This window comes from Rhea pennata, chromosome 1 (genome assembly GCF_028389875.1).
Source record: "Rhea pennata isolate bPtePen1 chromosome 1, bPtePen1.pri, whole genome shotgun sequence".
NCBI lineage: Eukaryota > Metazoa > Chordata > Aves > Rheiformes > Rheidae > Rhea > Rhea pennata.
Genome location: NC_084663.1, coordinates 64,858,410 through 64,886,196, shown reverse-complemented (window position 1 = coordinate 64,886,196; position 27,787 = coordinate 64,858,410). Strand labels below are relative to the sequence as shown.

Genomic DNA, 27,787 nt, shown 5'->3' with positions numbered 1-27,787 from the left:
GATGCAGCTTTACCTTATGCAAATGAGTAACAAACTAAAAAGCATTCTTGTTTTGGGAAGCCCCTCAGTATATGCAAGATAAAAACCAAAAGCAAAGGATACACAAATAATAATAATTCATGCTGGGAAAGCTTTTTAGAATCTAACATTAGAATTTACTTGCTCTTACTAAAAGACTACCAAGGTAAGAACAGCCTTAGCTCATCCAGTATAAAACACTGCTATTTGGTAATCTTTAACATTGGTAGTTAACTGCATTTTCTGCATGTTAAGAGACAGATACCGGAAAATCTTCTGCAGTGCAGAGGCTGAATTAGGTAACCACTCCTCTCAGATCTCTCTTTACCTTAGTTTAATTAAACTTCTGCCTCTGCTGTGTACTAAAGGGATGTAGCATGAAGCTCAGCTAGGAGACATTACACAAGCCTGGGCTATCGTGCAGGTTTCTCAGGGATGTCATGCTCTAAAACAGAAACAAAGCTGAACCATTAAACAGAGACATGCAAACACTGATTTTTTTTTTTTTTTGTTTGTTTGTTTGTTGGCTGCACTAAGAAGTTGGCCAAAAGAAAAGACAAGACATTTTGGCTCTATTTGAAGTATATCTTTTGGTTTCCTCACTGAAAACAAAGAAAAAATTGTGTGGTTGATTTGCTTTGTCACAGTATGCTACTGTTTAAATAAAGGCTACATTTCTAAATAAAAGGCTATTCTAAAAAAGAAAGAGGTATTTCATTTTACTCTATACATGGAAGATACTTATTTTTCAAGATATCCCATCTAAAAAACACTTGAGGCAAGATAGTTATGCACAGTTAAAAATTTACTTTGAAAAATAAGCTTTGGTGAATAAACTGAAATTTTGAATGTACTAAGGAATCACTTTCAGTTACAGCAAGTTTATTAGAAGCACACATGGAGCAATGTTCTAGCAGTAAGAAACTCTATATACGAACCAAATGAGTTAACTGTCAATCAAGAAAGTCTTTAAGACTGAGTAATTGTTCGGGGTCCTTCAAATTTACACTCAGCTGGAGACTATTAAAACTATTTTCCTTTAGTGAATTTTAAGTTAGTAAACAGATTGAGATATGTAATCTGTTACACTTCTGGCACTCTCCTGCTTCTCAGCTTTATCATACCGAGCAATACCCCCTTAAGTGAAAGCCCTATGTCTTTAACAAAAAGAACCACCCTCCGATCTTGGTATGTCCAAAGACAACCCTATTGTTGGAGCCATCATTTCTTATCAAGGCACCGTAAGACATGCAATTGCATTAGTACTAATCAAAGTTTATGCTTGAATGAGACAGCTTTTTGATAAAGTTGAATTAACCAACTGAAGTTTCAAGTTCCTTAAAACAGCATGATATTGTCACTCAGTAATTCACCATAATAACAAGATTTCATCTGTTACTGCACTAGGAAGTAAGCTGATATAAAAGTCAAGGAGTTGCATCAAACTTTTGTACTTATCACGCTGGCTGTGCAAATCTTTCTATTGTTTTTGAAGGTTCTTTGTTGATCAATGAATTTCACTATTGCGGCATTCCTTTTTTTTTATTTTTTTTTTAATTCATATTAAATCTGACTCCTGATTTTTTTCCTACTCCAAAATTAAATTTGCTTCTTAACTGGAATAGAAAACCTTTTTCTTGCAAAGGGCCAAAGAGGTCTTGCAAATTTCTAGAGATCTACCTCTACATTTTAGCATTATTCAGGACCAACATTGGAGAAACCAAAAATAAAGGTGCCAAAGACTGATGAAAACATCTCAAGGTAGAACTAAACTTTTGTCAACCCTTATTTACATCAGTATAACAGATAACACAAAGGACAAATAAGGAAACGGCCTTATTAAAAAAACTAACTCCGTATATTCTTGATTTTATCACTATAGAAAAAAATCAAAGTATATGCAGATACACATTCATTGTCATACCCTTATTCATCTCAAATTTATCTAATCATTTAAAATTAAAAAAAAAAAAAAAAACACAACCACACAATGCTTCAAGTACAGTTCTTAGCCAGAATTTTTTTTAATTCAGGCTAGACTGAGCTGGAAGTCCCCATTAATTTTTTTAAAAAAAACATTCATATCATCTCCCCCTAGCCTTACACAAATTTAGTAAGCTGGATGTATAGAAAACTACTGCTTTTTCTTACCATCTTAGAGCATATATATTTAGATGACTTTTCAAATCATGGTTAGCATCATGATGCTGGAGCACACTATAGTTTCCTTTACGTTTGTGCTTATTTGCAAGTATTGCATTTGCAGAATCAGAGAATGGTTGAGGTTAAAAGGGACCTCTGGAAATCATCTAGTCCAACCCCCCTGCTCAAGCAGGGTCACCTAGAGCATGTTAGACAGGGTTGCCTCCAGGCAGGCCTTGAATATCTCCAGAGAAGGAGACTCCACGATCTCTCTGGGCAACCTGGTCCAGTGCTCTGTCACCCTCACAGGGAAGAAGTTTCTCCTTACATTCAGATGGAACTTCCTGTGTTTCAGTTCGTGTCTGTTGTCTCTTGTCCCGTTGCTTGGCACCACTGAAAAGAGACCAGCCACTCTCCCTTCAGGTATTTATAGACATTGATAAGATTCACCCCCTCGGTCTTCTCTTCTCCAGGCTGAAGAGGCCCAGCTCTCACAGCCGTTCCTCATAGGGCAGGTGGTCCAGCCCTCTACTCTTCATAGCCCTGTGCTGGACTCTCTCCAGTAGCTCTAAGTCTCTCCCATACTGGGGAGCCCAGTATCTTTAAACTGTATCTTAGAACATTTTTTTTTTTTAAACTATATCTTTTCTTTTAAATTATATCTTAGAACTTTTTTCTTTCTTCTTTTAAAGAAAACCTATGAGGAAATAGCTTTCCAATTTTACATATGTGTGCACGTGTGTACATATATATATATAAAAAAAGTTCAACATACTGAATAGTTATTCCTCAGGGGTGTTCCCCCTATACTGAAGGCAGTTAAGTCTTGCCAGGCAACTGAATCCAGGCTGTTTCTTTGAAACTTTGGAAGCATCATGAGTACAGTAGCTCTCAGGTGCAAAAAGTTGCCATGAAAGCTAAAATAAATTAATGCAGCTCCAAGCATTTGTCAAAACTGGTCAAAGACTCTATGGAAATTTTGGTCAGCAGGTTCACTATCTTGATTAATCTAAAATATGCCTGCATTTTTCTTCATCTATTCCACAGAGAAAAGAATTCTCTGCAATGCTTAAACATGCTAAATTGTCTGGTGAAGACAAACTGTGTACACTTAGAACATCAGCATCTATTAAATAAACTTAATTCTCTTTAGAGCACCACATCCCTCTTATACTTACTTACATGAGACTGGCCTCTACTTTTAGTATGGTAAAGCCAAACTCTTCAGTTAGGGATCAGATTCCTCCCTGTCAACTTCCTGTAGTTTCTTATACAGTTCAAATAATACATGAAAGTAGTAGGTATATTTTCATTTTGCTATTCTAGCACAACACAAGTAGTAGTTGATGGAGCAGTTTTTTTTTTTTTTAAAAAAAAGCTGAAGTTGATTATTGGGACAATATTTGGCCTACTATCACTTTACAGGAGTTAAAATTCATGATATTCTGTTGCTAATGTGTGCACAAAACCTCTTGTAAATAAGTTATTTATATCAGTCCAAAAAGGGCCCCAGAAAGCACTGATAACAAGAACAGTCTCATGCAGTTAGATTCAGTAAGGGATCACCTCTTATCATAAATATATAGTAAACAAACTTTTTAAAATGAGTGTTGGCTGTTCCTTTAAAGCTTTGTGTTAGATATTTATTTATTTATTTAATACCATGGAGGCAATACTTTAAATAGACATTAACACTCAGCAGGCCAAGACATTTAGGAAAAAAAAAGCCACAGGAAAATAGACACATGCAGGTGCTTTCTAAATACTACCTGAAGAGTAAAGAAGCAATCAAAAGATTGAGCCTCTTCAAATTAAGCAGATCACAATAGCAAGTAGTAATACCTAAATGCAACTTTTCCTAGTTTCACACTAGAAACACTGTTTTGACTGTGAATGTAGGGAAAGTGCACTGCTGCCAATATGCTAGAGCATCATCCATTTCCTGAGCAGGCATCAAATACTATATTCTTTAAGCCATTCAGACCACTATAAGAAACAAAATGCTTTCCATATAATACAGATCCTTGACACCTAGATAAAGTTTACAGAATAACTTAGCTGAAAGCTTTTCCAGGATGTCAGATCATGAGTAAATGAAAGTGCTTTGAAGGGAGCACATGTTCCTCAAATTTGAGAGAGATGTTCAAGTGATCCAACTGGAAAAAATTGTTTTTTCAGGCCAACTTTATTCTGGAAGATAGCTGAGAAAAGAATTTACTCCAAAAGATCAGCCATAGACAAAGTGCACAAGGAAAAGTTTTTACACGTGCAGATTAATTTTGTTACCCAGCCACTGAACAGCATAAGTGAATACAGACATTCTGAATCTTAGCTAGAACTTGCTCTTACAGAACAGCTATCTATTAAAAAAAAACAAACAAAAAAAAACCCAAACCCAAGACAGGAAAAGGAACTGAAGTGTGCCACACCTACGAATTGCCACTAGCCAACGTACTATTTGAACTGCTTTGGAAAGCTGTGTATGATGTGCATGTCCCTCTGTTTTCCAACATTTGGATGTAAATTGAAATACGAAATTCTTATTTTCAAATTTTAGTACCAAAAAGACTAAATTTCTTTTGAATTTGAATTTTGAATGCAATTTTCCTCCTTCAATACACTACCTTCCTGTAACAGTTCTTTAAAATCATACCTTTAAAAATAAGTCCTACCAATTTGATTAATTAGATCTAAATCTCTACTGACAAAGTTACTGATGGAACTCTGATGGGACAGTAAAGATGGAAGTAATGACTACATATTTCTACACAATTATGAAACAAATGAATTGATTTAACCTTCGCAGAATGCAGAGATATCATCTGCCCACAGCCAACCTCCTAAAATTTAACAGATAAAAGATAATGCATGGTGTTGAAGATCTCTTAAGAGGGAGATACAGACTACAGAACCACCAAACTTGTCAAAACATCTTTTAAAATGTATTTATGTAATTTAGAAAAAAAAAATCAACTTTCTAGATTCAGTTTTCACAGCAGCTTCTATTCCACATTTAAGCCTTAAGTATCTGAATATTTTAATCATTGTAAACATGAGATGAGTTTATATGCCTTCCATGCAAACATATTTGTAGCCACCAAAGAAATTAACAAAATACAGGAGCAGAAGGAAGAGGGAGAAAAAAAAAACCCTACAAATTCTCATATCACACAATTCAAGTTTATTCCATTCGTTCTTGCAACACAAACTTAAAAATACACTATTGTTTAGCATTCTGATGTTTATGAACCATAATAATGATGAACCCAACTGTGTCAAAACAGTTACAATGGTGAAAAGAAGTCAAATATCAAAATGCACAGAGCACTAATTTTCTTCCATCACTGCGTAGAAAGATGATTGTTTATCCATTTACAAAATATAATTAAGACAGTTCATTTTGAAATTTTGCATGCAACACTGCAATTGCTTGACCTAGGACACTCCACTCTTACCAGCCTCTTCTACAAATTATTCAATACTATGTTCAAGAAAAAGGAGAAAAGTTCCATTTAATTATTGTATTTCTTTTCCCACTTACTCCTCCTTAAGAAAAAGGAGCAGCAGGTATAAAATCCAAAACACAATTTAGGTTATAACTTATGAGCAAAAACTTGAAAGGAAAAGGTGCAAAAAGAAAGTAGATTTCCAAGTGTATGCACTTCCAGTCTGACAAAGTATTTAACTACTGTTTACAGAATGTAAACTAATTTACAGTATGGTATTTTCATCTAGTTATAAACTACTCAAAGATACAGGTAGGCACCCAATTTTTTCTTCACAACATAGTTAAAAGGAAGGGAATGAATGAATGAATAAGCCCTGTTTCTAGAAAATTATGAGAGTTTAGCTTTCATCCTCATCACCACCATTATTTTATTTATTTATTTATTTTTAAGTCCTGGGCAAAATGATCAATCACCTCTCATGTAGTGCAAAAAAGCAAAAAAAGTTTTTTTTTTTTTTTTTTTTATGATTAAAACACTAAATACCATCTTTTAACTACCTGGAAAGGCATCTTGGGTGTACACTACAGCCAAATTCACACTTGTCTTGAAGTTTGTTTGCATTTTTTCCTCAAGTAAGAAAGAGTAAGGTGTTCACACAATTGTAGAAAAAGAAAGGCAAAATTGCCTCAGTGAATCACCAGAAGAGTTAGTACAAATACGTTTCTTTACTACAATAATGCTCACTTAAATGAGAGTTGAAGGCAGGGGCAGGGAAGAGGAAAGAGTATAGGAGAGGGAAGAAAACAAAACAAAATCTATGGCCAGACAACTTGATACTAACCAACACAAATTTGATTATTCAAGTTTTCCACATAAAACAGATTGCAGTTTTCTAGACTAACATTTTAATAGCTAAGTATTTAATAGCATAACATGGAGACAAATTTATACCAAGGATGGTTACTTTCATAGTTGAATAAAAAGTTAAACCTATATTTTATGTTCACACTACTGCAATGACATGACAACTCAGTATAGATCAGAGTTAAGATTAAAGAGTTATCTTTAAATACTTTTTAATAAGTACTGCTCACCAAGCATGCTTGTCATTATCAACAGCTCACCAACTGACTTAGCGTTCATTTCCAAATCTTTCTGCTCTTTCATATCACACATTTCCAAGAAACGAAGATTAACTGAACTGTGTAGTTTATGGCCAGATTTTTTTCCCCCTATTGCTTTTCTAATGGGATGTGTACATGTAAATCAGTTTTGGCTCTCATTTTACCATTTAAACAATGTGTTTTATAGCAGAGACACTCAATAATAATATGCAACATGATTCAAGTAAAACTAAATCTCCATTAAATAATCTGAATGGTAGTCATCAGCCTACTTCTACATACTCTCCTGATTTCACCTATGATATCAAAATAATATCAGCTACTTTTAAGAATTCAGCATAAAATTTTATATACATTGTTTTTTTTTTGTATGGTATCAGAAAGTTTGAAATCTGTATTTAAAAAAAGGAAGATGTAGTACTTTGTGGTATATGCTTTTTTGTTATAAAATCTGTTATCCACTTCAGTGAATTGGCAGTCTGAAGAAAATTTTCAGGATGAAAGCCAGAAGCTCAGACATTCCTGAGAACTGTAGGACGTGACAGCAATCCTTATCACTATTTTAAATATCTTCCCATGAGTTGTCATAGTACTGCCATATTTATTGGAACAGTAAATCTCATCTAAAAGTTTACAGTTAATGAGGAAGGGCTGTAACGGGAACTTTCAGAACAAGCTCCACACCTTAATAATAAATTTTAAGAGGTTCATTCAGCCAGCAACAAGACATGAAATCAGATACGCACAATTAATTCCACCCCCCCATCCCACCCGTGGTAGTTATAGCAAGTTAAGAATTCTACTTGCAAGTCTTCCTGTTCCTAACAACTAAACTTAGGAAGTATTACATGTAGTTTAAAAGTTTATCAAAAAGTTTAGCAACTATATTTACCTTTGATATGAATGTATACATAATTGTTTTGCACATTTCATTTTGATTATCCCTGCACACCTAACAGCCTGAAACTTTCACAGCCTATGCATTTCAGCCTATTGATTTTATGATGACATAGTAAGTAAAGAAATTCTTTCTTACAATCCTTCTGGAAATAATTCTAGTGACATTAACTTTCTCAAAAACAGCTGGTTAAAAACTTCTGTTCTGGATCAGAACATAAATAGGAAAGAAAACAAAGTTCAAGCATCCAAAAGTATCTTGGCAGATATTCTGGAGTGTAACAAGGCCTTGCCTCAGCTGATCTTTCCTGGTTCGCTCAAGAGTCAGAAAAACATTAGTATGACACCCAATTAGTCAATATGAAGAACAGCTCCATTAACTATTACCAAAAGTCCTCAAAACTGCAACACAAGCTTTAGGCAGAAGGATAAAGCTACCCATTGAGAGAGAATAGAAAAGCAACTCAGACACCTACATTACTACAGTTCAGATTATGGCAGACACTAATACCATAGGACTGTTGTCTCCTTGACAATTGCAGTCTTGGGTACATAGCATAGTACTTCCATCTAAATGGATCTTTGAACAAAAACCTTATTACTATCTTAGGAAGTTTACAGCCAAAAAATTCAAGATCATGGTCTCTCTTCCTCCCTCCACTTTCACTAGAAATGAGAAGAGATTGTGCACTGAAAAGAAGTCCTAGAGGGACACTGTTTATAACAGTTTTCAACCCTCTCCAAACAGATTACCTTTGACACAAGCCCCTAACTAGTCTGATTCACAGAAAATTTCCCTCCCCCCAAAGTAATTAGCTGAAGAAGCTGGAAGATGCAAAGAGTGACAGACAGGCAGCAGTGTGAGGCCACAGGAGAGACATTTAAGATATCAGTCCATCCGTCACTGAAGAAGAGTTTTGATTGCCTGGTTGTCAGTGGCTTCAAAGGCAGTTAGTCCATCTGGGCCTTTCACAGTCTTATCAGCACCCTGTAAAGACATTGAAAAGGATTGTCAATTCATAAAGGAAGGCCGCATTATAGCATTAGATGTGTCACAACAGTTACGTACCACAGATAATTTTTATTATATAACTTAGTCCAATGCATTTTCTCACTTAAAAACCAAAACAGGCCACATACACCTGTGAAACTATTCAGCATACAGCTAATCATTCCCCCTCCCCCCACCCCACTTCTAGTCAGAGAGCATAAAGTTTGAGAAAGCCATGTCACTTTTGTCACATGGCAAGCTGAAAGATCAAATTATTAATGAATACAGAATACAGCCAAAAGCTCTTTGTTTCTGGCAACTACTTATATGAATGCAAAGAAGTTTGTTTCTAGCAACTACCTACATGAATGCAAAAATTCAATCTCACACCTTTTATGAAACCTACGGTACAATAAGCCCTTCCATATGCCAAAATAATCATGCAAACCTCTGGAAGACCTTACTTATTAACAGAAGAAAAATAAGTCAAAGAGGTGAGTGAGGAGCTCTATCATCCACCATAACAAAATTCAAGAATAAGCCTCTGTATGATACTTAATCCTATTTTTGATTAAAACTCAGTAGTTGCCAAAGGGATTAGACAAGACCTAACTTAAATTTGCTTTATTTTCTGCTCATATATAGGTACTGAATATGACTGATTAAAAGTTTAAAAAATGTATACCCCAGAGGAACCAAGAATTCTTCACACTGCAGACAGCAGCTACATAAAAACCAAACCTATGACAAAAGAATAACGAATGAGTTCCAGACTCATAGAATATGAGTAAAGTTGTTTTATAACCAGCCTAACTAAGGAGAGTCATAGTCCATTCTCCTTCTACATCATAAAGATCACTCATCTAATATTGCGCTTCCCTCCGTTTTGAAAAATTAAAGGCATGCTTGCTACACTAAGAAGATTTTTAAAGACCAAAATTGAACAAGATTTTTCTTTGAATGAACTAGGCCTACCTAAAAGCAACAGAACAGAATATAAAGCCATTAAAAAAAAATCTGGCATTACTTTGCACAGTAACAGAAATGCACCAACTAGCCAAACTGCAGAAGAGTAAGCAGAGGCAGCATCAATGTCAGAAACACAGAAGGAAAGCAAAAATGAGAGCAAAGAGATCAGCTAGTCACATTTGTTGTGAGCACTGTATTATCGTGTACATGTGAGAGAAAGCTTTTATTCCTTTAACTACCCTATTTATAATTTAGCCTGAGTTATCAGAGGACATAGGACTACAGAGATGGAGATGTTTCCTGAAAATAAGTTAGATTCAAAACATCTCCTTTTGGAAAGCTATGCAAGTCTTATTTTAAAAAAAAATAAATCTAAATTGGGTCAATAAAATGACAGTAAGAATATTTTGGTACTAACATTCTTCAGTATATACATGCACTGCAGAATTCTGTCTTTAGTTTTAATTTAACCCTGTCCTTCAAGTAAGTACAAGTCTCTCTGCTCCCTCACATTACACAGAAGAAAGTGAACAGATTAATAGTGAAGGACACCCAACAGCTTTCTAAGAAAATGGTGGACCGAATATTTTGAGAGCTTCTTTACTGAAGAAAATATACTTAGAAACAGCAAAAGACATAGTAAAGTTCCACACCTATAACAATTTATTTCACAAGATAACTTAGTTTGAATAAGCTTCCCATTGTAACTGACTTTCTATTGTAACTGACTTTCTAACAATCTAATAAGCTGCATCCCACATTACTGTAACTTCCTGCCAAGGCTATCTTTCAGATTGAACATTCACAAGTTTGAAGAGATGAAGTGTTTCAAACAAGGAAATATTCCATCCTCCATTCTGAAGAGAATGCTTTACAGTGGTTTCTAAAGCAGCAGTGCTTGTCCTGTGACCCACTGGCCAAGCGGACCCTGTCACAACCATCTGTCTTGCTTGCAGCCCATTGAGACCCTTGGGAGCAAGACACAACTTAAATGGATTGTTTAGCACAGAACAGTTTAGCACTGTAGTCAGTTGTGGGGCAGGGAAACAAGCTTCTGCCATTAAGAGCCTAGGAAAACAAAACTGTCTTGAGAACCGCAGGAAAGAATTAGGAGAGGGAATTCCAATTGCTCATTTTCTCTCATACTTTTCAGGTCACAAAATACAGACATACATTTTGTACACATGCAGTAAATTCAGTCAAGCAACAGTAGGACCACAGCATTCACTCCTTCTCCTGTCCCTACATAACACCTCTGAGCAGAACGCTGCAGCATTGCCTTGATGGCTACAAATGCGAGCTGAATCAGTCAGTCCCAAAGAATGACTGCTTGGGCATGTAATAAATACACGACTGCTTGGGCATGTAATAAAATCCCTTTTTCAGCCCAAGCAGTCGTGTATTTAACAAACTTACCATTGAACCTCATTGTCCGTAAAACATTTTTCTTTGTGAAAACTGAGAAATTTAACATACTTTTCAATCATTATCTCAGGTGGTCTGGGATAAAGACAGTCATAATAGCAATAATAGCTTCTCTTGAAGGCATTGAAAATTTCTACTATCTGATTTCTACATGGATTCTAATCTGAGTGTGTTAAAGAGCTTCAAAGTTGTTCTGTCTTATATTTAGTTCTAAAATCCTGAAGAAATTTAAGCTTAAAAAAAGGGACTACACAGTAACTAACCTGTCGGTATTCATCCTGAATTTTAAAGAACTGAACTAAGTTAAGATTATAGAATGTTTCAGCATTTATTTATAAAAGATATTCCTAACTGAAAAAAATTTAAATTATAAAGTGAATTTTTAGCTTAAACATAGGTCTACTTTTCTCCCTCATACATTTGAGGAGTTCATCTTTAAAGACCAGTGGTGGTGGCGGGGAAATCAGATTCTTCAGAATCTGGTTTTAAAATACGGTTTCAAAAGTCAGAATTTATCACTTAGCTATCGGCTACAGTTCAGATTAAAGCACGTGCTACTGCAATTTTATAGATAGATAGTTATATTAGAACTACAAATTGAATTACACACATTGTACAATTTCACAACCAAAGTAGGTATTTAATGAAAACTCTAAAATGACTTGTATTGACAGACCTGTTAGATATACTACCACAACTAGGAAAAGTATTCTACATACCACATTCTTCAGTATAATAAATTGCTCAAGATTTTTAAATTATTCTCAAAATGGGATTGTTCTGGGGATTTACCTAAGTTGACAATGCTGTGACAAGCTACACAGACCACTGCATATATGAAAACATTCCTAGAGTATTGGTAAGGACACTAGATAGATGTGGTAATACATCTTCATCAAGTGGAAGAACAGAAATACAAGATGACCTGTAGGAATTTATGGTGCAGGTGGTATCCAGAAGTCTATTTTAAGTCTAGTTTTCCTTTGACAACATCTTTAACACCTTTACTGATAACACCTTTAACCTTTTTCCAGCAATTTACAGCACCAAAAAACAAAAAACAAAACAAAAAACCTCCCCACATATCTCCACACAAATAAGATTCTCTGCTTTACCCAGCATTCATTTACCTCTAAGAGATACAGGTAAATAACATTTGAGCATCATTTTGGAAATTGGATATTTTCCACAAACTTCACAGAATACATGTGAGAAGACTAAGCCTTCTGATGCTATACATTTTAAGAACAAGTGAAAAAGAAATCCACAGCCTCCATCATTAAAAGTTAATATTTCTGTTCTCCTCTAAAACCCTCAATATTTTGCACTGTTAGTTAACAGAGTTTAGTAAACCTAGAACCAAAGAGGCAGAACCGTTGCTAGTATAAAGTTTGTTCTTTCCTTCTATCTTCTCCTGCAAACATCAAGGACTGCCTTGCCTGAACTAGCCTTTTTTTATTTTTTTCTAATCCTCTCTCAAGGATGGCAAGCCTACAAGGCACTGACACCTTCTGCCAAAAGAGGTAATTCAGTGCAAAGAAAAATATAGTTTTAAGTGTTTTTATCCTGATGCAAACATCACAATCAGATATTGATGAAAATAAGGACAGTGTGAAATCCTACAAGGCTTCATGGTAGATAGCAGTCTCTGAAAGAAGCAACCAGTCAAATCACCACCACCACTGTTTGCTGTAGAGAAAACACTGGACCAAGGTGGTAGGTCATTCACAAGACAGTTGGCAAGTGAGGCAAGTGATATAACAGTTCTTCACTGTTTGTCACAGTGCACAGATCCATAAACTTGCATATAGCTCCTGATATCATCTGATAAGGCAAAAGTCATGATTGCATTTATACTGCTCTGGAACTCATCTCTACTACACAAATATAATGCTGGAAAATGGAAGGCTGTAGACACCAGACAAAAAAAGTTACATTATACTATGATTATTGTCATTTTTTTTTCATGTAGTGCTCACTCTCACTTGTTCTCTCTATATATGTAAATATGTAAAACTTACTTTTAATATCCTAAAGTACTCCTTGAAAATATGTAACAAGATACTTGAAATATGTCATTACTACTTCAAGCTTTATGTTAACTTACAAAATCTTGTATTACATTTGTTGTGTACATTTGTATTTCAGAAAACAGTTACAGGCATGTAAATCTGAATTTCTAAAACAGCTTTATTGGATGTAAGAGAAGAGCATCATAACTATTTAAGAAAAAGACAGTTTAATACAGTCAGTGTTAAATTCAAAGAATGGCTCCTTAACTAGACAGAAAGATTCCTTCCAGCATTTTAAAGAGGGGCAGGGGGGAAGATAATCAAGTTCTGGTCAAGATGACTAATTTTTAGAAGCACATCATTGCCTGGAAGCAAGTTTAATGAAAAGTTCATTGACATAAAATGACAAAGCTTCTAAAAAGGATTAAAATGCAATTGCTGACAATTTTTTCAGAAACCAGTAGTATTATCATTGGACTATCCATAATTTTCAAGTAGAAACCCAAGAATGGCTATCAGCTGAATATGATGTCAAACTGGGTATTGTTGTCAACTGGTTGCTGGTCAGACTGACTTGCTAAATCTCGCCTAAATATTTTGAGATAGCCAACTAAAACCTATAAAAAGTTTTATCATTCATTCGTTTCTAATGAAATCTGAAACAGTACTCAGTTTAGTTCTTTATCAGTCTTTCCCAGTTCAACACAAACCTTAAAAGAACAGTATTTGTGGTTCACCATTAATCTATGAACAATTTAGGGAACAAGTCATTTATTTTTAATGCCTTGATTTGCAAAAAACTCCTCACAGTATTTGCATTTTTTAGTCAGATACCAGGAGAGCCACTGTAGTCTCTTTAAGATAAGTTCTCATGATACATCTCCCATTTTCACATATGTTAAGACAGCAATGCTTCCTAAAAGAGCTGTGCTTCTGGATCAGTACTCAAACAGCTACACAATTTAAAGTAGGAGAAGGCATGCCAGTGCCTTTAAGTCCATCAGTGCTACACATGTCAGCTCTCTAATGTTGCCCTCTTCTAAGACAGACAGACCGAATTTTCCAAATTTCTTTCTGACCCTGGGAATGGGCTGTATCTTTGTACTTTTTTTGGCACACATTCATAGATAGCACTGTTACTCAGGTAGTATATGCAATAAAGAAAGCTTGTTTCCAGCTGTTAGCAAGATGCACACTTAAGCCACTGCCTAGTTTAAGCAGATTCACTAGCTCTTAAAAAAAAAAAAAAATCAAGATACCATACCAAGGGATACAAGAAACAGGCTTTCAACATATTCCTTCGGAAAAAAAGAACCTTTCAAGGAGTCTTCCACTTGAAAAATAGAAAACATAACCCCAATCTGTAATGCAGAAAGTAAATCTGCCATAGAAACACACAGAAACAAGTCTGGGACACTTCCTGCTTAAAGCCCGCACCTTGTCCCCTTTTGATACAAAGTAACTTGAGATCTCAAATTCTAGCTTTGCATTAATTCCATCTAAAAGATGTCTCAGTTATAAAGGGTGGAATAGATCACCCAATACAGCAAACTTGTTCCTAGGAACTTAGCAGCCGCATGCTATTGAGATAATCACACTACATAAAACAAGTAACAAAAAATTAGAATGGGATGATTTCCTAGTTACTGAACTGACAGAACTCACATTCAATATAAAAATTATTAGCAAGTTGGTCAATACTTAATATTGCGTCAGGCCCAAAAACATGTTATTACACATACTTACTACTTGTACCATATACAATTACCTTTTTTTTGCAGCAATTTATTCGCAGTTTTGGGAGTGCAAAAAGGGAGGGGCAAGCCCCATCCTTTAAAGAAACAAGAGACATTAAAGTTAAACTTATCAAACAGAAAAGTAACATCAAACCAGCTAATGTGTGATGTTTCAAAAGTTAAACTAAATTAAAACATCTACTTGCTTAACTGAGATACTATGGTATTAGGGCATGATCAAAACCCTCACCCATATCCCTTCAATTAAACTCTTATCTCAATATATGGAGAGATGTGAATAGGTAAGGCCAGTGGAAGAAGTTTTTCCTAACTAAAACTTAGACCTTTTCTATTCCTGCTTTTACTTTGAACACCTGGAATATGAAAACAATAATGATTGTTCAAATAAGATTACAAAAATTGCTCTCCACCTTTCAGTCTTCTGTTACCCTAGACAAAATAATCTAGGCAAGTTTATCCTCTTCAGTCCCTTCCTCATGAAGGGGGATCATTCTGAGCTTTCAAATGGAAATGTAAGTTTTAATTAACAAGATTATACTTAAGCCAAAAGCATTCTCTTATGCTCCCAAATCACTAACTTTTCAAAAGTTATTACTGTATTTTGCTCGACAACAAAGTTATCGAAAAATCTTTCATACACAATAAAATTACTTTATAGTTGCTCCCTACATAAGGAAGTTCTGTGGAGTACTTTGTTGCTATCTCAAATGTTAAGTAAAAGTTAATTCAACCACTCCTTTTTTGAGTTAAGTGAAATTGTTTCAGTCATTGTGTTTTTTTCGTACACAAGTCTCTCAATTTTTGAGTACTGATCCCATTTTGTATTGTTAAATTTAGACATACTCAGCAGCATTCTTTCACTACTGGTGTGGAGAACAAACAACTGCTACAGGAAGCATTTATAATAAATTTTTAGGTATCTTATAACCCTACCAGTATATCAGAAGAAACTTGGAGATCAAAACCTAAGAATCCTAAGAAAAGGCACAGGGTTACAATAGCCTCTTTAAAATTGAGATACTGTTCAGGATTTTAAAATCCTTCTGAGTATAGAATTTAATCTCTGAGAAGTCAAACTAGAACTCTGGGTGTGTCATTTCTTTCTGGTCTACTTGGCTCAAATCCCAATTAATAAATTCTACAATTCTACGCTGTCTATAACCCAGAGGAGCAAGACAAAACTCAAACTTTTCTCTAACAAAGATTATGGGAAGAACTTGCACAACAGAGAGCCCAAGTGTGTACTCTGTAACTAGTGCAGTAACTCTATACTTGCAAACCTAGAAAAAAAATGGATTAAATATCTCCTTACTTTCAAATCAAAGAAAAAGCAGTCTTACAGTGCTCCAAAATTAAAAATAAGAAAACAAGGAGAAGACCAGCTAGAAGGATAGCATGCTCACCTACAAAACATTTATCTTATCCTGAAGAGATGTATTCTATACTTCAGGTCAGTGTTTTAGATTTACTGAAAACTTTATAGAAGAGTTGTTACTATCATCAACAGCATCGTTATACTGTGAAATAACAATCTGATAAAATATACAGTTTTTTCTTCTTACTATGTGTTCCGGAAGGTCACTGTGAATTTTGGGAATTAGACCAATCTTTTCATTAACCAAACTGCTAAGAAACACAAGCTATACCATACCCCAAAAACAACTGAGCTTTGCAGAAGATGACCCAGCACACACGACAGCAACTTAGACACTGCACTTTAAAATTTTATGCCCAAGTGGAAGATGCACTTCCACTTAACTACGTTTTTCAGTTTTGTAATGAATTGAAAATTTTTAGATGAGCACTGAAGCTTTAAGCTTTAAAGGTTTATGATGACAGCATTTGAAGATTTTTACACACATCAACAAAAGCTTTTTTCTGATCTTCAAATTTAAATTAGGGCCTTATCAATGCTTTGTTTTAGCTGATATCAGGCAGGCCTAAACAAGAGGTGACCATAACTGTTCCTCTCCTATAACTAATTATGGTTGATGACTGAATGTTTTCAACCCCTGCTGTTACGCTAATCAATCACTTGCAATGTCAACTTAAGTTTTTAAACAAGCTATTACTTTCTTACAATATAAGAAATCAAACTGAGCAATGCAGTTTTCAGAATTAAAGCATCTAAACAAGCCAATAGGAAGTCATCACTGAAATGCAAATCCTAGAAGAAAGTGTGTAACACAGGCACTTCCAAGAAACTACTTATTTACTTACTCTAGTAGTAGTTTCTGAAGAGGTATACCTGCCCTTAATTCACATTAGGTGTTTAGCGATAACTTTACATATCCATTATGTGAACAAAGTCAGACAACTATTCCATTTCGTTTAGGTATCTTATAACCTAAGATACCTAGGTGTATGAAGTGAAGGATGTGTTTTTTATGCAAAATAACCATATATTGTTACATTTAATTTTCATATTGGAAAAACATCTGAATTTGAATACAGCCATAAATTATGGCAATGCGTAAGGCTATAGTTCAGAGTACCTTAATCATAGAACCACAATTCAACAAAATGTTTTGTTCTTTGCTTAGAGTAAAAAAGTGAAAACTATACAAAAGCACTGGAGGTTAAATCCACACAACAATTACAATAGGTCAAAACCTGAAAGAACTAAGCCCTTTTAAACAACTTCAATACTGAATAAAGCATTTGTCCAATAGTAAAAGCAGCATGATAAAACTTCGTATTTTCTGGAACTGCAAAATTATGGCTTAAGCTGACTGTGGTACTCATTTGCAACCACTAATGAAAATTAAACCACCTTTCAAATACTCCCTGTAAAATCCACAAATAAATTCCATCAAATGATTCAGGAACATTGAGAAAGTTCACAGTACTTAATTTGACATATTTGATGGAGGTGTTCCAAGATCAAACCAGATCATTTAAAAGTTTGTTTAAAAACTTTAAATTTTTGCATAGATTCTAAGAAACCTGGGGCTGAAATGCTTCTCTGACAGAGCTTTTCATACCCTCGAGAGACAGAAATTTAGAAAAACTTAAGTACCAGAAGTGGTAGAACACACATCAGATTAAGGAAGAGCTCCTCTATAGTTATAATATGTAGTCAACGCTACAGAACTTCCAGTTATGTTAGAAAATGCAGCTATGTCATAGTGTGGAGCTGTGGTTTTGTAAGACAGTCTGTAATGGATTATCCAAGGGAAAAAAAAAGAGAGAAGCAGAAAATAAGACCTATAAAGTCTAAACCTCTCCAGAAATAATTAGCTCCAGTTGCCTGAAATTGCACTAAAAGAGCAGTAGTAGTAAGATATTCCCTGTTTTAGTAGATGTAATTCTCTGGACTGTTTACTAAGGAAACCCCTTCTCATCGAGCATGCAGCTGCAGCTCCTTTTTCAAGCCTCTATTTCATTTCAGTTTTTACAGTTTTCATGTTATCATTATCTCCCCTACAATTACAACTAAGCATTACTTTCCATATAAGTCAAAAGCATTGCATCATCCCAAAACAGTAGTTATTTGGATTATTTTGCCTAGCATGTTTCTTAGTGTTTTTATCTTCATTGCTGAAAGTAAGGCACAAGAAGATTTCTTGCTGTTAGAAAACACAAATATTGAGTTACAAGTACATTTCACATACAATGAAACTGCAGCCAAGAAGCAGCATAATTTCATGAGTTCAGGCGTTTCCAAACAGAAATGTCCCATTAAACTGCTATTGAAACTTAGATTTCCAGAAATCGTGTTGTAAAGTATACAGGCTCATATGGAAAAAGGAACAAATAGAGGAGAGGCAGAACTTATGCATGGGCTAGATAACCTGTAGCCTTTAAGATTTTTAAAAAACAGAAGTTGTAAGGACGGTACTACTCCCCTGCGACAACAGCAAACTACAGTAAGTAGGGATCCCACATCTTATTAAAACTAGTAAAATGGAACTGAGCTTTCAAAGTGATGATGGCAAATAGGCTTGCTGGAGTAGTTTTCCTACAGCTCAGGAGTAAACATGAAAAAGTACAGAGAAGGTGAGAAAGAAACCACCTGTGCCTTTATAAGTGACAGTACAAGACAAGTGCAGGTATGAGACGTACTAAGAGGACTTCAGCCTAATCCTTCACATCCTGTCTCTCGCTCTCTAGTCACAACTAAAATTCATCCTTCCCCTGAACACACACACACTAACAAACAAACAATCCACAGACAGCTGAGCAAGTATTTAGTACATTGCAACAGGCAGCTGCCACCTGCAATTTACAAAAGAGCAACGTAGAGACTAGGTGAGTAGTATAGATTTGTACTACTGGTACTAGGTTCTAGTGCACATCTACAAAAGCTATAATCAAACCAAGAATCCACCCTCTAAAATAAGTATGTCACACTTGAAGAGTGTTGAAAATTTTCCCAAAGCAGCAGCTGAAGTGAAACTAAAAAAGAAACCTCATAGAGTTGCTCAGTGGACAGCTACTTACTTCACAGTCAGCTACTCACGAAGCTGCTCCCTGCTCTTGTTCCATCTTTTGAAATGGCACCAATGTTTCTCCAGTTCCATAATACTCTACTGCAAGGAACTAACCCAGCAAGAAAACTTTAGTTCAGAGAACTCAGTTGGCAGGAAACTAACTACAAAAATTTAAATTGCAATGGATGTCAGGACAACGTAAGGAAGCATTAGATTGTACAGGTAAGAGTATTAAAAGACAGAACAGAATCATCCATTCTGCTGGCAACTAACATTTATTTTGGCTTAGCTGTAACATGGATCTGCAGCCTCAGCTTCTACAGCTAATGCTGATGGGTACCCATCACACACATGGGACAGCATAGTAAGACAGACAGAGTAGACACATCTCACTTATCTGATTGAAGCTTCTGCAGAACACTACAAATTACATCTGCCCAAACAGATACTTGAGTTATTTTTGATAGTTCAAGTGTACCAGACCCAGCAAAAAGAAGCCTTGGTTGCATGAGACAAAGCATTCAGTGGCAACACCTGCTTAAGTAGCCCTGTTCTCTCCTCTCTCCACAGACCCGTATCAATCCTGACAAGGTCAGCCAGGCTAGGTTGCTTTTTGTAAGGCCTGGACAGATCCCTCATCCATTTCAACGTGCTGCCACAAAAATAATTTTATTGTTCCATTTAAGGGACTGGTGAGATTGCTCACACCACTGATTTTTTTTTTTTCTTACCACGCTACAGCCTCAAAAACTGTTTTAACACTAGAATAGAATCTTAAAGACTGCCCAAGGAAAGTACCATTACACATAACATTTTTCCTATCTTGGCTTGGACATAAAAGTCACCACATTAAGTTAGTGAACCCAAAATGATGTCACTCAGTTTAAGAGTTAATGTTGCTAGGAGAATTTTTTCTTCACAGAAAGGAGAATAAAATATATTTAAGCCACTGAAACCCAGAAGATTGAGAAGCAGGGTGTATCCCAACCCCCTCTTCCAGCAGCGTTCCGGAAGTTGACAACACAAAGCCACAAGTAAAGCTTAGGTAACAGTGGTGATACTACTTGATAAAGAGCTTGCAGTTGAATTCCAGAAACGTGAACTCCAGCATGAGCAAAAAAGCTAACTAAACTGAGGAATGGCTGACACTGAAACTAATTGACTCAAGGTCTTCAAGAACAGGCCAGACAAATATCAATTGCAACTATTGCATTCTTCAAACTGACTTGAATATAACTTCTGAGATCCATTCTAAACTTTTTTAATAATTTAATCTGTATGTAAGATGTAGTCCAACTGATTTATCTACACTTTTCTCCTCTGTATTTTTAGAAATTCTGCAAAACAGAGTAGGAAGTCCTGTCTCTTAGACATAGGACTTGCCTAAGGCATTACTCTGCTGTGGTATTGTCTGACTGGTATCTTGGGGAGCTCTCAGAAATCTGAACCTCTCTCCTTCCACTGCCTACACATAAAGCTACCTGTATAGGCAGTTCTCAGAGGTCTTGGAAGTCTCTAAACTGGCTCTGAATATATCAGTGCAGATTTTACAACAGTCTTAAAATTCTATCACTCACAAGGGACTTAAGTACATTCTGTAGATGGTGCTAATAGTGGAAGCCATTGCATCAGGAAAAGTCCTCCAGGACTGTTTACCTCAATCTCCTATAAATGCAGTTGTACTATTTCTAAAGAGAACTCAGAAGCAGCTTGGCTGCTACTTTGTTATGGAGTGCAAGCCAATATATTTTACAGACTGATCACTATTACAGGTCTGATCACTGTTATTCTGAAACTTCAGTGGCCCACAGAGTGCCATAGAGTTCCTAGATGACCTCATATGGCTTTCAGCTGTGTTCCAGCATGATATATATAAGCTTTGCACTAACCATACAAAACCTGGATTTGACCTGCAGAGTCTTTTCTGAGTGAGTTCCAGCAAAGCTTTGATTTGGGCTTCATTTTGGGACAGACAAAATCAGTTTAGATCCAGGTTAGTGCCTGATCTTGTTCTCCGACCTGTGCCTCCTCCAGCCAAGAGGCTATGCTTATGTAATTGCACAGTGAACCAGTGGAGAAGCTGATCCACTGAAAACTTTTTTGGCAAACAGAACAGTTTTTGCTGAATCAGCTGTCTATACTCTGTCACTGTGCAACTGCAAGATAACCAATATTAACAACAGAAAGTGCATGTCTGCAGCAGCCTAGGCTATTTCAGCTTAAGATCAAGACAAAATGGCCACTGCAATCTCATCATTGACAGCTTAAAAATGTGCTTCAATATCTTATATACATGTATATATTTAGTATACTCTGCAAGTGAATCATGCCTAAATGTCTTTAGTGATTTTATTGCTTTCAGTAGAATATCTTGAAATAAAGCTTCTTGTTCATATTATATGAAAGATCAAACAGCTTTCCTCCATGAGATGAATTAAACTTCTACAGTAACAAAGTTTACAAAGTCTCTGAGGTCATTTTGACTAAGCTTAAATTCTTTTTCATATTTGGTACTTTCATTACAGTATATTTTTTATACTTGATGTCCAAAACAGTTCTTGGAACACCCTTTCTCCTCCCCAAAACTCAGTCTCACATAAAGGGTTTAAAAATATTTCCACAATTCATATACTGTAGAAAGCAGCATACAACGTTAGTTTAAAACATTTCAGTTCAAATCAAGAACTGCATCCAACATTTTATACTACAATCTCTGAACAGTTACTGAATTCTGATTTAATAAAACTAAGCATTTTTCTTTAATATTTGCTGTGTGTAAACAGACTAAGGAGATATGCATTACCGTATCAGTCAGTTTTCAAACATTGTGTAAGTACTAAAGAACTGAAATTGTTTGTTTTCCTGTATAAAAATGCTTTTACAGAAGGTATCGACTTATAGTCCAACAGGTTAACGGATACTCTACGACAAAGGACACATACCTACGAAAAGATCAATTTACAGGGTAAAGTCAGCTGAAAGTAGGTACATATAAAATGAGAAATTTACTAAGCAGTAAAGTAGAACTGAAAAATATTTACAGAAGAACCAAAGAGCTTAAATATGAAAAATAATCTTAAGTATACTGGTCCATCACTTGCAATTCCATTATTTACATACATTAATATTGGACATTCAGTGTTTTTGCCCTCTATCTACAATAATCATGAAATATACCTTAATCCAAAAGTATCCAGGAAGGACATTAAACAGCCACAAGGTTTAAAGAGTCAGTAAAATGTTATAACTTTCAAGAATTTTGAAGAACACTGGCAGAAGAATTAAGTTGCTTTTCAGCAAGTCTTAATTTTTTCCCTCAACCACCAGGTATTCGCTATCAAAGAATACGAGTTCAATCTATGTTACAAAGTGCGACAACATATATTCAGACAATAGTCAGAAGACAGTTGTATGAACAGAGAACAACTTCTTAACATAAGATCAGCTTTAAACAGAATGAGATGGTGATAAAAGTTCAAATGTTCTAATTTCTTCATGCAGAGTTAAATATAAAGTTCTGAAATGATCCAGTTGCATTAATTTTTTTTAAAAAAGTTTGTTTCCTGCAGTAAGCTCACTTGATCACATTCTGCACATCTGTCAGATTGACTCCTCTTTTTGAGTGTTCACTTTAACCAATTCCAATCAAAGTGTACCAAGTATAAACATCAATACATTAACAGCTGTGTGAAAATTAGTTGACTCAGGAAGGACCTTAATGTCCCCACTGAAAGAGACTGAAACACATGAGAAACCCTTATTGGATGCCAGAAAATCTGTGTGAGAACTCAAATTTTGACACATCCACAGGAAAAAAGCCTTTGTGGATTTCACTGCTCCCAGAGGGTATATTTTCCTTTTTAAAATGATGAAAAACACAAAATGAAAAAAAAATAACATGAGATAAAGGCTATTTTTTTAATGTAATACATACAAAGCATTTATAATAATATACGCACCCTTAATATATCTTAAAGCTTAAGTTTAACCTTACTCTCAAGGTCTTTATTTCAAATTTCATTACATAATATCAGAGAGCCCTATGAACACTGATGCAGTTCCAGTTTTGTACAAAAGCATACACTAAACAAGAACAGCACAGAAAATCTGAAGTAGTCATTGACACTAACATTTCTCTTAGATTAAAACATCTCAGTTTCTAACAGCTTACTAAGTTTGTCTTATATTAAGCACTGAAGTCAAAATAGACCAACCATATTAATCTACAGAACAGTAGCCATATGGAAGCTTTAACTATTAAATTAGGTAAGAGTCCAAAAAGAAAGCGATCACAGTAATCCATGGTATTTGTCAACTCCATCCAAAGCAAGGAAATTTTACATATTGAAAAATCATACCACTAGAAGCTCTCTCATCATTCCCCTTAAATCACCACCTTTCACTACTGTCCCAGGTGTGTTAAGCAGAACAGCAAGATTTAGTGATTCAGTTCACTAGCAATTTACTGTTCACAGGAATACAGTACCTAACGCAGGTAAATCACTTCAGGCTACAAGACGGAAATAGTATTACACAAACACGCGCAGAAATTTTCACATTTGTCCTGGCTATTGGAATCCAAAGCATATCAAATCTACCAATCCAGAACTGTACTCTTCCATTTTGGTGGAAAACTGAAGCATCTACAGAGAATGCACACTTCCTTTGCAACAGATTTCCCAACATGATCTATCATTAGAAGAATCCATCACTGCCCCATGTGATCCATCATTTAATATTTAAAAAGTCCACTCTCAGAAGAAGTCTAGATTTTAAAGAAAAAAATCCAACCTTCTGAGCAAGCAATGAGCCCAACATCAATGAAAAAAAAAAAAAAATCAAGCATCAAAATACAGAATAGTAAGAAAAAACTTACGAGTCTGCTGCTAAAGCTAAATTCCCCAAACGAAGCTTGACTCAGAAATGCTGTTAGGAACCAGACAGGTGCTCTGAAGACAACAGTCTGTATCTGAGTATGTCTAATATACTTCAACTGCAAACTATGTAAGAACAGCAGCTCATAAAATTGTAAATAAGTTTGCTCTATTACCTAGTTATATACTTTATCCAGAAAAATACACATTAGTTTTCACACACTCATCAAGATAAGCAGTCAATTTGGAACTTAGATTATCACATTGATTGTATATATTCATTAGTTTTCTTAGATCCTAAAGTAAAAGATCAGTCTTCAAGAAATGTATACAAGACAGATGTAGCATTTGAAGCTTTACATAATTAAAGTCATAACATTTCTTCACAAATAGCATAGCTAATATTAGACCAGGTTACAGAAGTGAAGAAAAGAAACAGATTGCAAGTCATAAAGTGTAAGTCAGTTTTCAGGAAGTCATTTTACCATGGAAGCTAACATATGAAAAAGTTGCACAAAACATGAAAGAAATCTATACTCTTTGGACCAAATAATTTAAGCAGGTTTATATACAGCAAGCGCATCATTGCTAATCTCTTTTTCAAGAGCAGTAAGCTCTAACATGAAAGTGTATATAAAAATATAGACAAAACACTGCTTGTATTAACTAGTGTCTGCAAAATGGAGCACCTTTGAGATATGAATCAAAAGGGAGATCAAAAATAGATTAAGCTTATTCTGCCCTGACAAAATTTAGACTCTAGCAGAAAAACCTTGTCTTCCTCTTGCTTTTACTTCTCCCCTCCCTGCCCTACATGGGTTTTCAGTCATCTGGCACAAGCAGAGGGAAACCACACCTTTGAGTAACTTGACAGCAGTGATCCCATGATTTTGAGACAACTTAAGTAGCTGCCAAAGCTAAATCCCACTCCTCCCCATCAACTGAAACAATGCACTTTTTTCTTGGCTGATTTTGACTCCTCCCTAGCCAAAGGGTTCACAATACTGTCCTGGTGGTCACTATGACTTTTGCTAGAACTTTCTCCTTCAGTTATTTTGTCTATAGTGAGACTGCCCTCACTGGTTTATCAACATAAATGGCCTTTGATGTTTAAAACTCATGTGGGGCAGCATGATCTTAAGAAAATATAGTAATACACTTCACTAATGGGTAATTTGTTCTGAACATTTGTATCTCACCTTTGACAGAAGCAATTTCACACAGGAAACATGGCCCTCATAGACTGCTGATAGGAGTGGTGTGATATTATGTTTGTCTGGAGCCTGTAAATTGAGACAGTTAGTTGAAGAACGATTTCAAACAGCATTAAAAGGTCTCACTTAACTTTTTAATTCTATTTTGTCAACAGTAAAGTGAAGTTAAGGATTACTAAAAGATTTCCTCCCTCCCCAGAAATGCATTCCCTTAGAATTTTACTGTTTTCATGAGAGAAGTCATGATGTAAAAACCAGTCAGAGGAACAAGTTATTCCTTCCGTAAGACTTCCAAGTATCCCGAAGCTTCGCTTTTTTTTTTTATAGCTGACAAATGTTGTCTTAATTTAAAATGCTACTTCTGATATTCCTGTTTCTCAGACAATTTAGTATCAGATACAGCATGTTTTAGCTGAAAAGATTCTTTGGACTTTCTTTTCCTCCTTAACTATAGTCCCGGGAAAGAATAAGAAATAGAGCACTTGAAATGTTCTTATTTTCCCCACATTTTGCACTGAATTAGGACGACTCCCGAGGAAGTCCTAATATTCCCAGAAATCAAGGAAAAAAAAATCAAGCCATTTTGTCAAGAATTAAAGTTAAGACATTCTGTACATTAGTTTTCAGGCATATATTCTAAAGCATAGCAATTGGTGTTTATGATCAAAGTATTTAGAAATTTTGAGTATTTAGAAACTTTTTGAAACTTACACTGTTAAGAAACATCAACTACAGCCCAGTCAAACCTTTTCATGACAAAAATTGTGCATGTCAAGCTACATCAGAATAACTACTTTTCTGCAAGTAAATCTCCTGCAATAAAGAAAAAGCACACCAATCTAAATAGAGCTGATCCTACTCTGGAAAAGGACACATATTATCTTCTGATGTCCCTTCCAATAAGTTTAACGCATTTCATGTCATCTTTATTTAGGTGATTCCTGATTAAGTCAAATGAAATCCAACTTTTTAAAGAAATTAATAACTTTTTGTAATGTCAAAAAATTGTAACAATGTTTAACAAATGTCATTTGAAGCTTCCAATCTGTAGTAGAACATTTCTCAGTATTCTTAACTGCATCAAGTAGTTTTGTTTAACTGCAGCCTTTCAGTAATGATTTAGTCATTTATACCAGTCTCTTATATGAAAGATTAAGATCTTTTTGGAAACTGAAGTACATACATTAATATCAGCTCCTTTTAATAGCAGAAATTCCAGAATTTCAAGCTGTCCACAGTCTGCTGCATAGTGTAGAGGCTTCCTCCCACCTTCAAGTGTCCGGTTGACATCTTCACCCTTTAATGTAAACAGAATCTAGTAAGCTATTTTTAGCTAGTTATCACACCAATAAGTTAGGAGGAGGGGAGGGAAAAAAAGAAAAAGAGCATCACCATCTCAAGTATATTGAAGAACATTCGATAACAATCAAAACATTTAAGTCATCGAACATGAAGTCATTATCTAAGAAAAATGAAAATCAGGTTGCTTTATTTCCTTCCCCTTTAAGTGTACAGGAATGACTGTATGATGACTGCATGATGACAACCCAAGCTTTTCTGCATCTCAAATGCAGTGATTGCCCAAGTAAACTCTCATAAAAGAATTCATTAGAGCTTGCAAAAATGCCTATGTTCACTTGTTTTCCTTCTCCTAACTTTCATCCAGGATTTGCACACTGAGAAATAGCACAGAAATAAGTCAGCATCATAACTATTAGCAAGTACACATATTCATAATTCAACACCCAATTATGAGACTGTCCATTCTATTTTATAAATAGCATCTGCCAATTCTATAATATGACAGAAACAAAAGTCTGAAAACAGTCAATCAAAATTAGGACACAGGAAGTTATATTCTAATGTCATTTACATGAGCAGATTGAGACACCACTTAAGGCATAAACAGAACTTAATTTAGTGAGCACCTAATCAGCTTTGTTTCCTCACCTTGTGTTGTGCAAATCAGGATAAACTGATTTACTGTATTTTAGCTGTGACAAGAAAAGTATTGGACATCAAATACTGAAAAGCTATGTGGTAAGTGACTTCTTGTTTTGTTTGCATAAGTAATTTTAGTACTTTAGGACATGGCTATTAGTTTAGTATCTTACCTCAATTTGTCTCCTCAGAAGAACAAGTCAGGAGGATTTCAGCTACAGCACCAACTCACACTTCTCTATATAATCCCTGAAGTTCCCTTACCCACCCCCAAAAAAACCCTTAGAAAATGAAGTGCTTGAAATGCATCTTCCAGCCAGCAACTCCCTTCCAAAGGTAAAAGAACAGATTGTCAGAAGGAAAGCTTAGGCCAGGCATCAAGAATATCTCAGAATTCTTCTCTCCTATTCAACAATAGCATATTCAACTCCTTTCATAATATACACTATTGAAAGTCAAAGTAACAGAACAGTATTCTAACTTCAAGGGTTTAACTAGAACCAATTCCATACATTCTCTAGTCACAGGGATCAGGACTTTA

General features: G+C 35.3%; 1 protein-coding gene across 1 annotated transcript in view; it reads right to left on the bottom strand.

Annotated features, from left to right (window-relative positions):
* Positions 1–5,318: 5,318 nt before the first annotated feature.
* Positions 5,319–27,787, bottom strand: part of MTPN (myotrophin) — a 47,339-nt gene continuing 24,870 nt past the window's right edge. The window contains exons 2-4 of the mRNA XM_062590028.1: positions 26,489–26,602; positions 25,291–25,374; positions 5,319–8,618 (exon numbers count right to left, since the gene is read on the bottom strand). Coding sequence (XP_062446012.1) covers positions 8,532–8,618; positions 25,291–25,374; positions 26,489–26,602 — 285 coding nt within the window. The 3' untranslated portion in view covers positions 5,319–8,531. The remainder of the gene's footprint in view (positions 8,619–25,290; positions 25,375–26,488; positions 26,603–27,787) is intronic.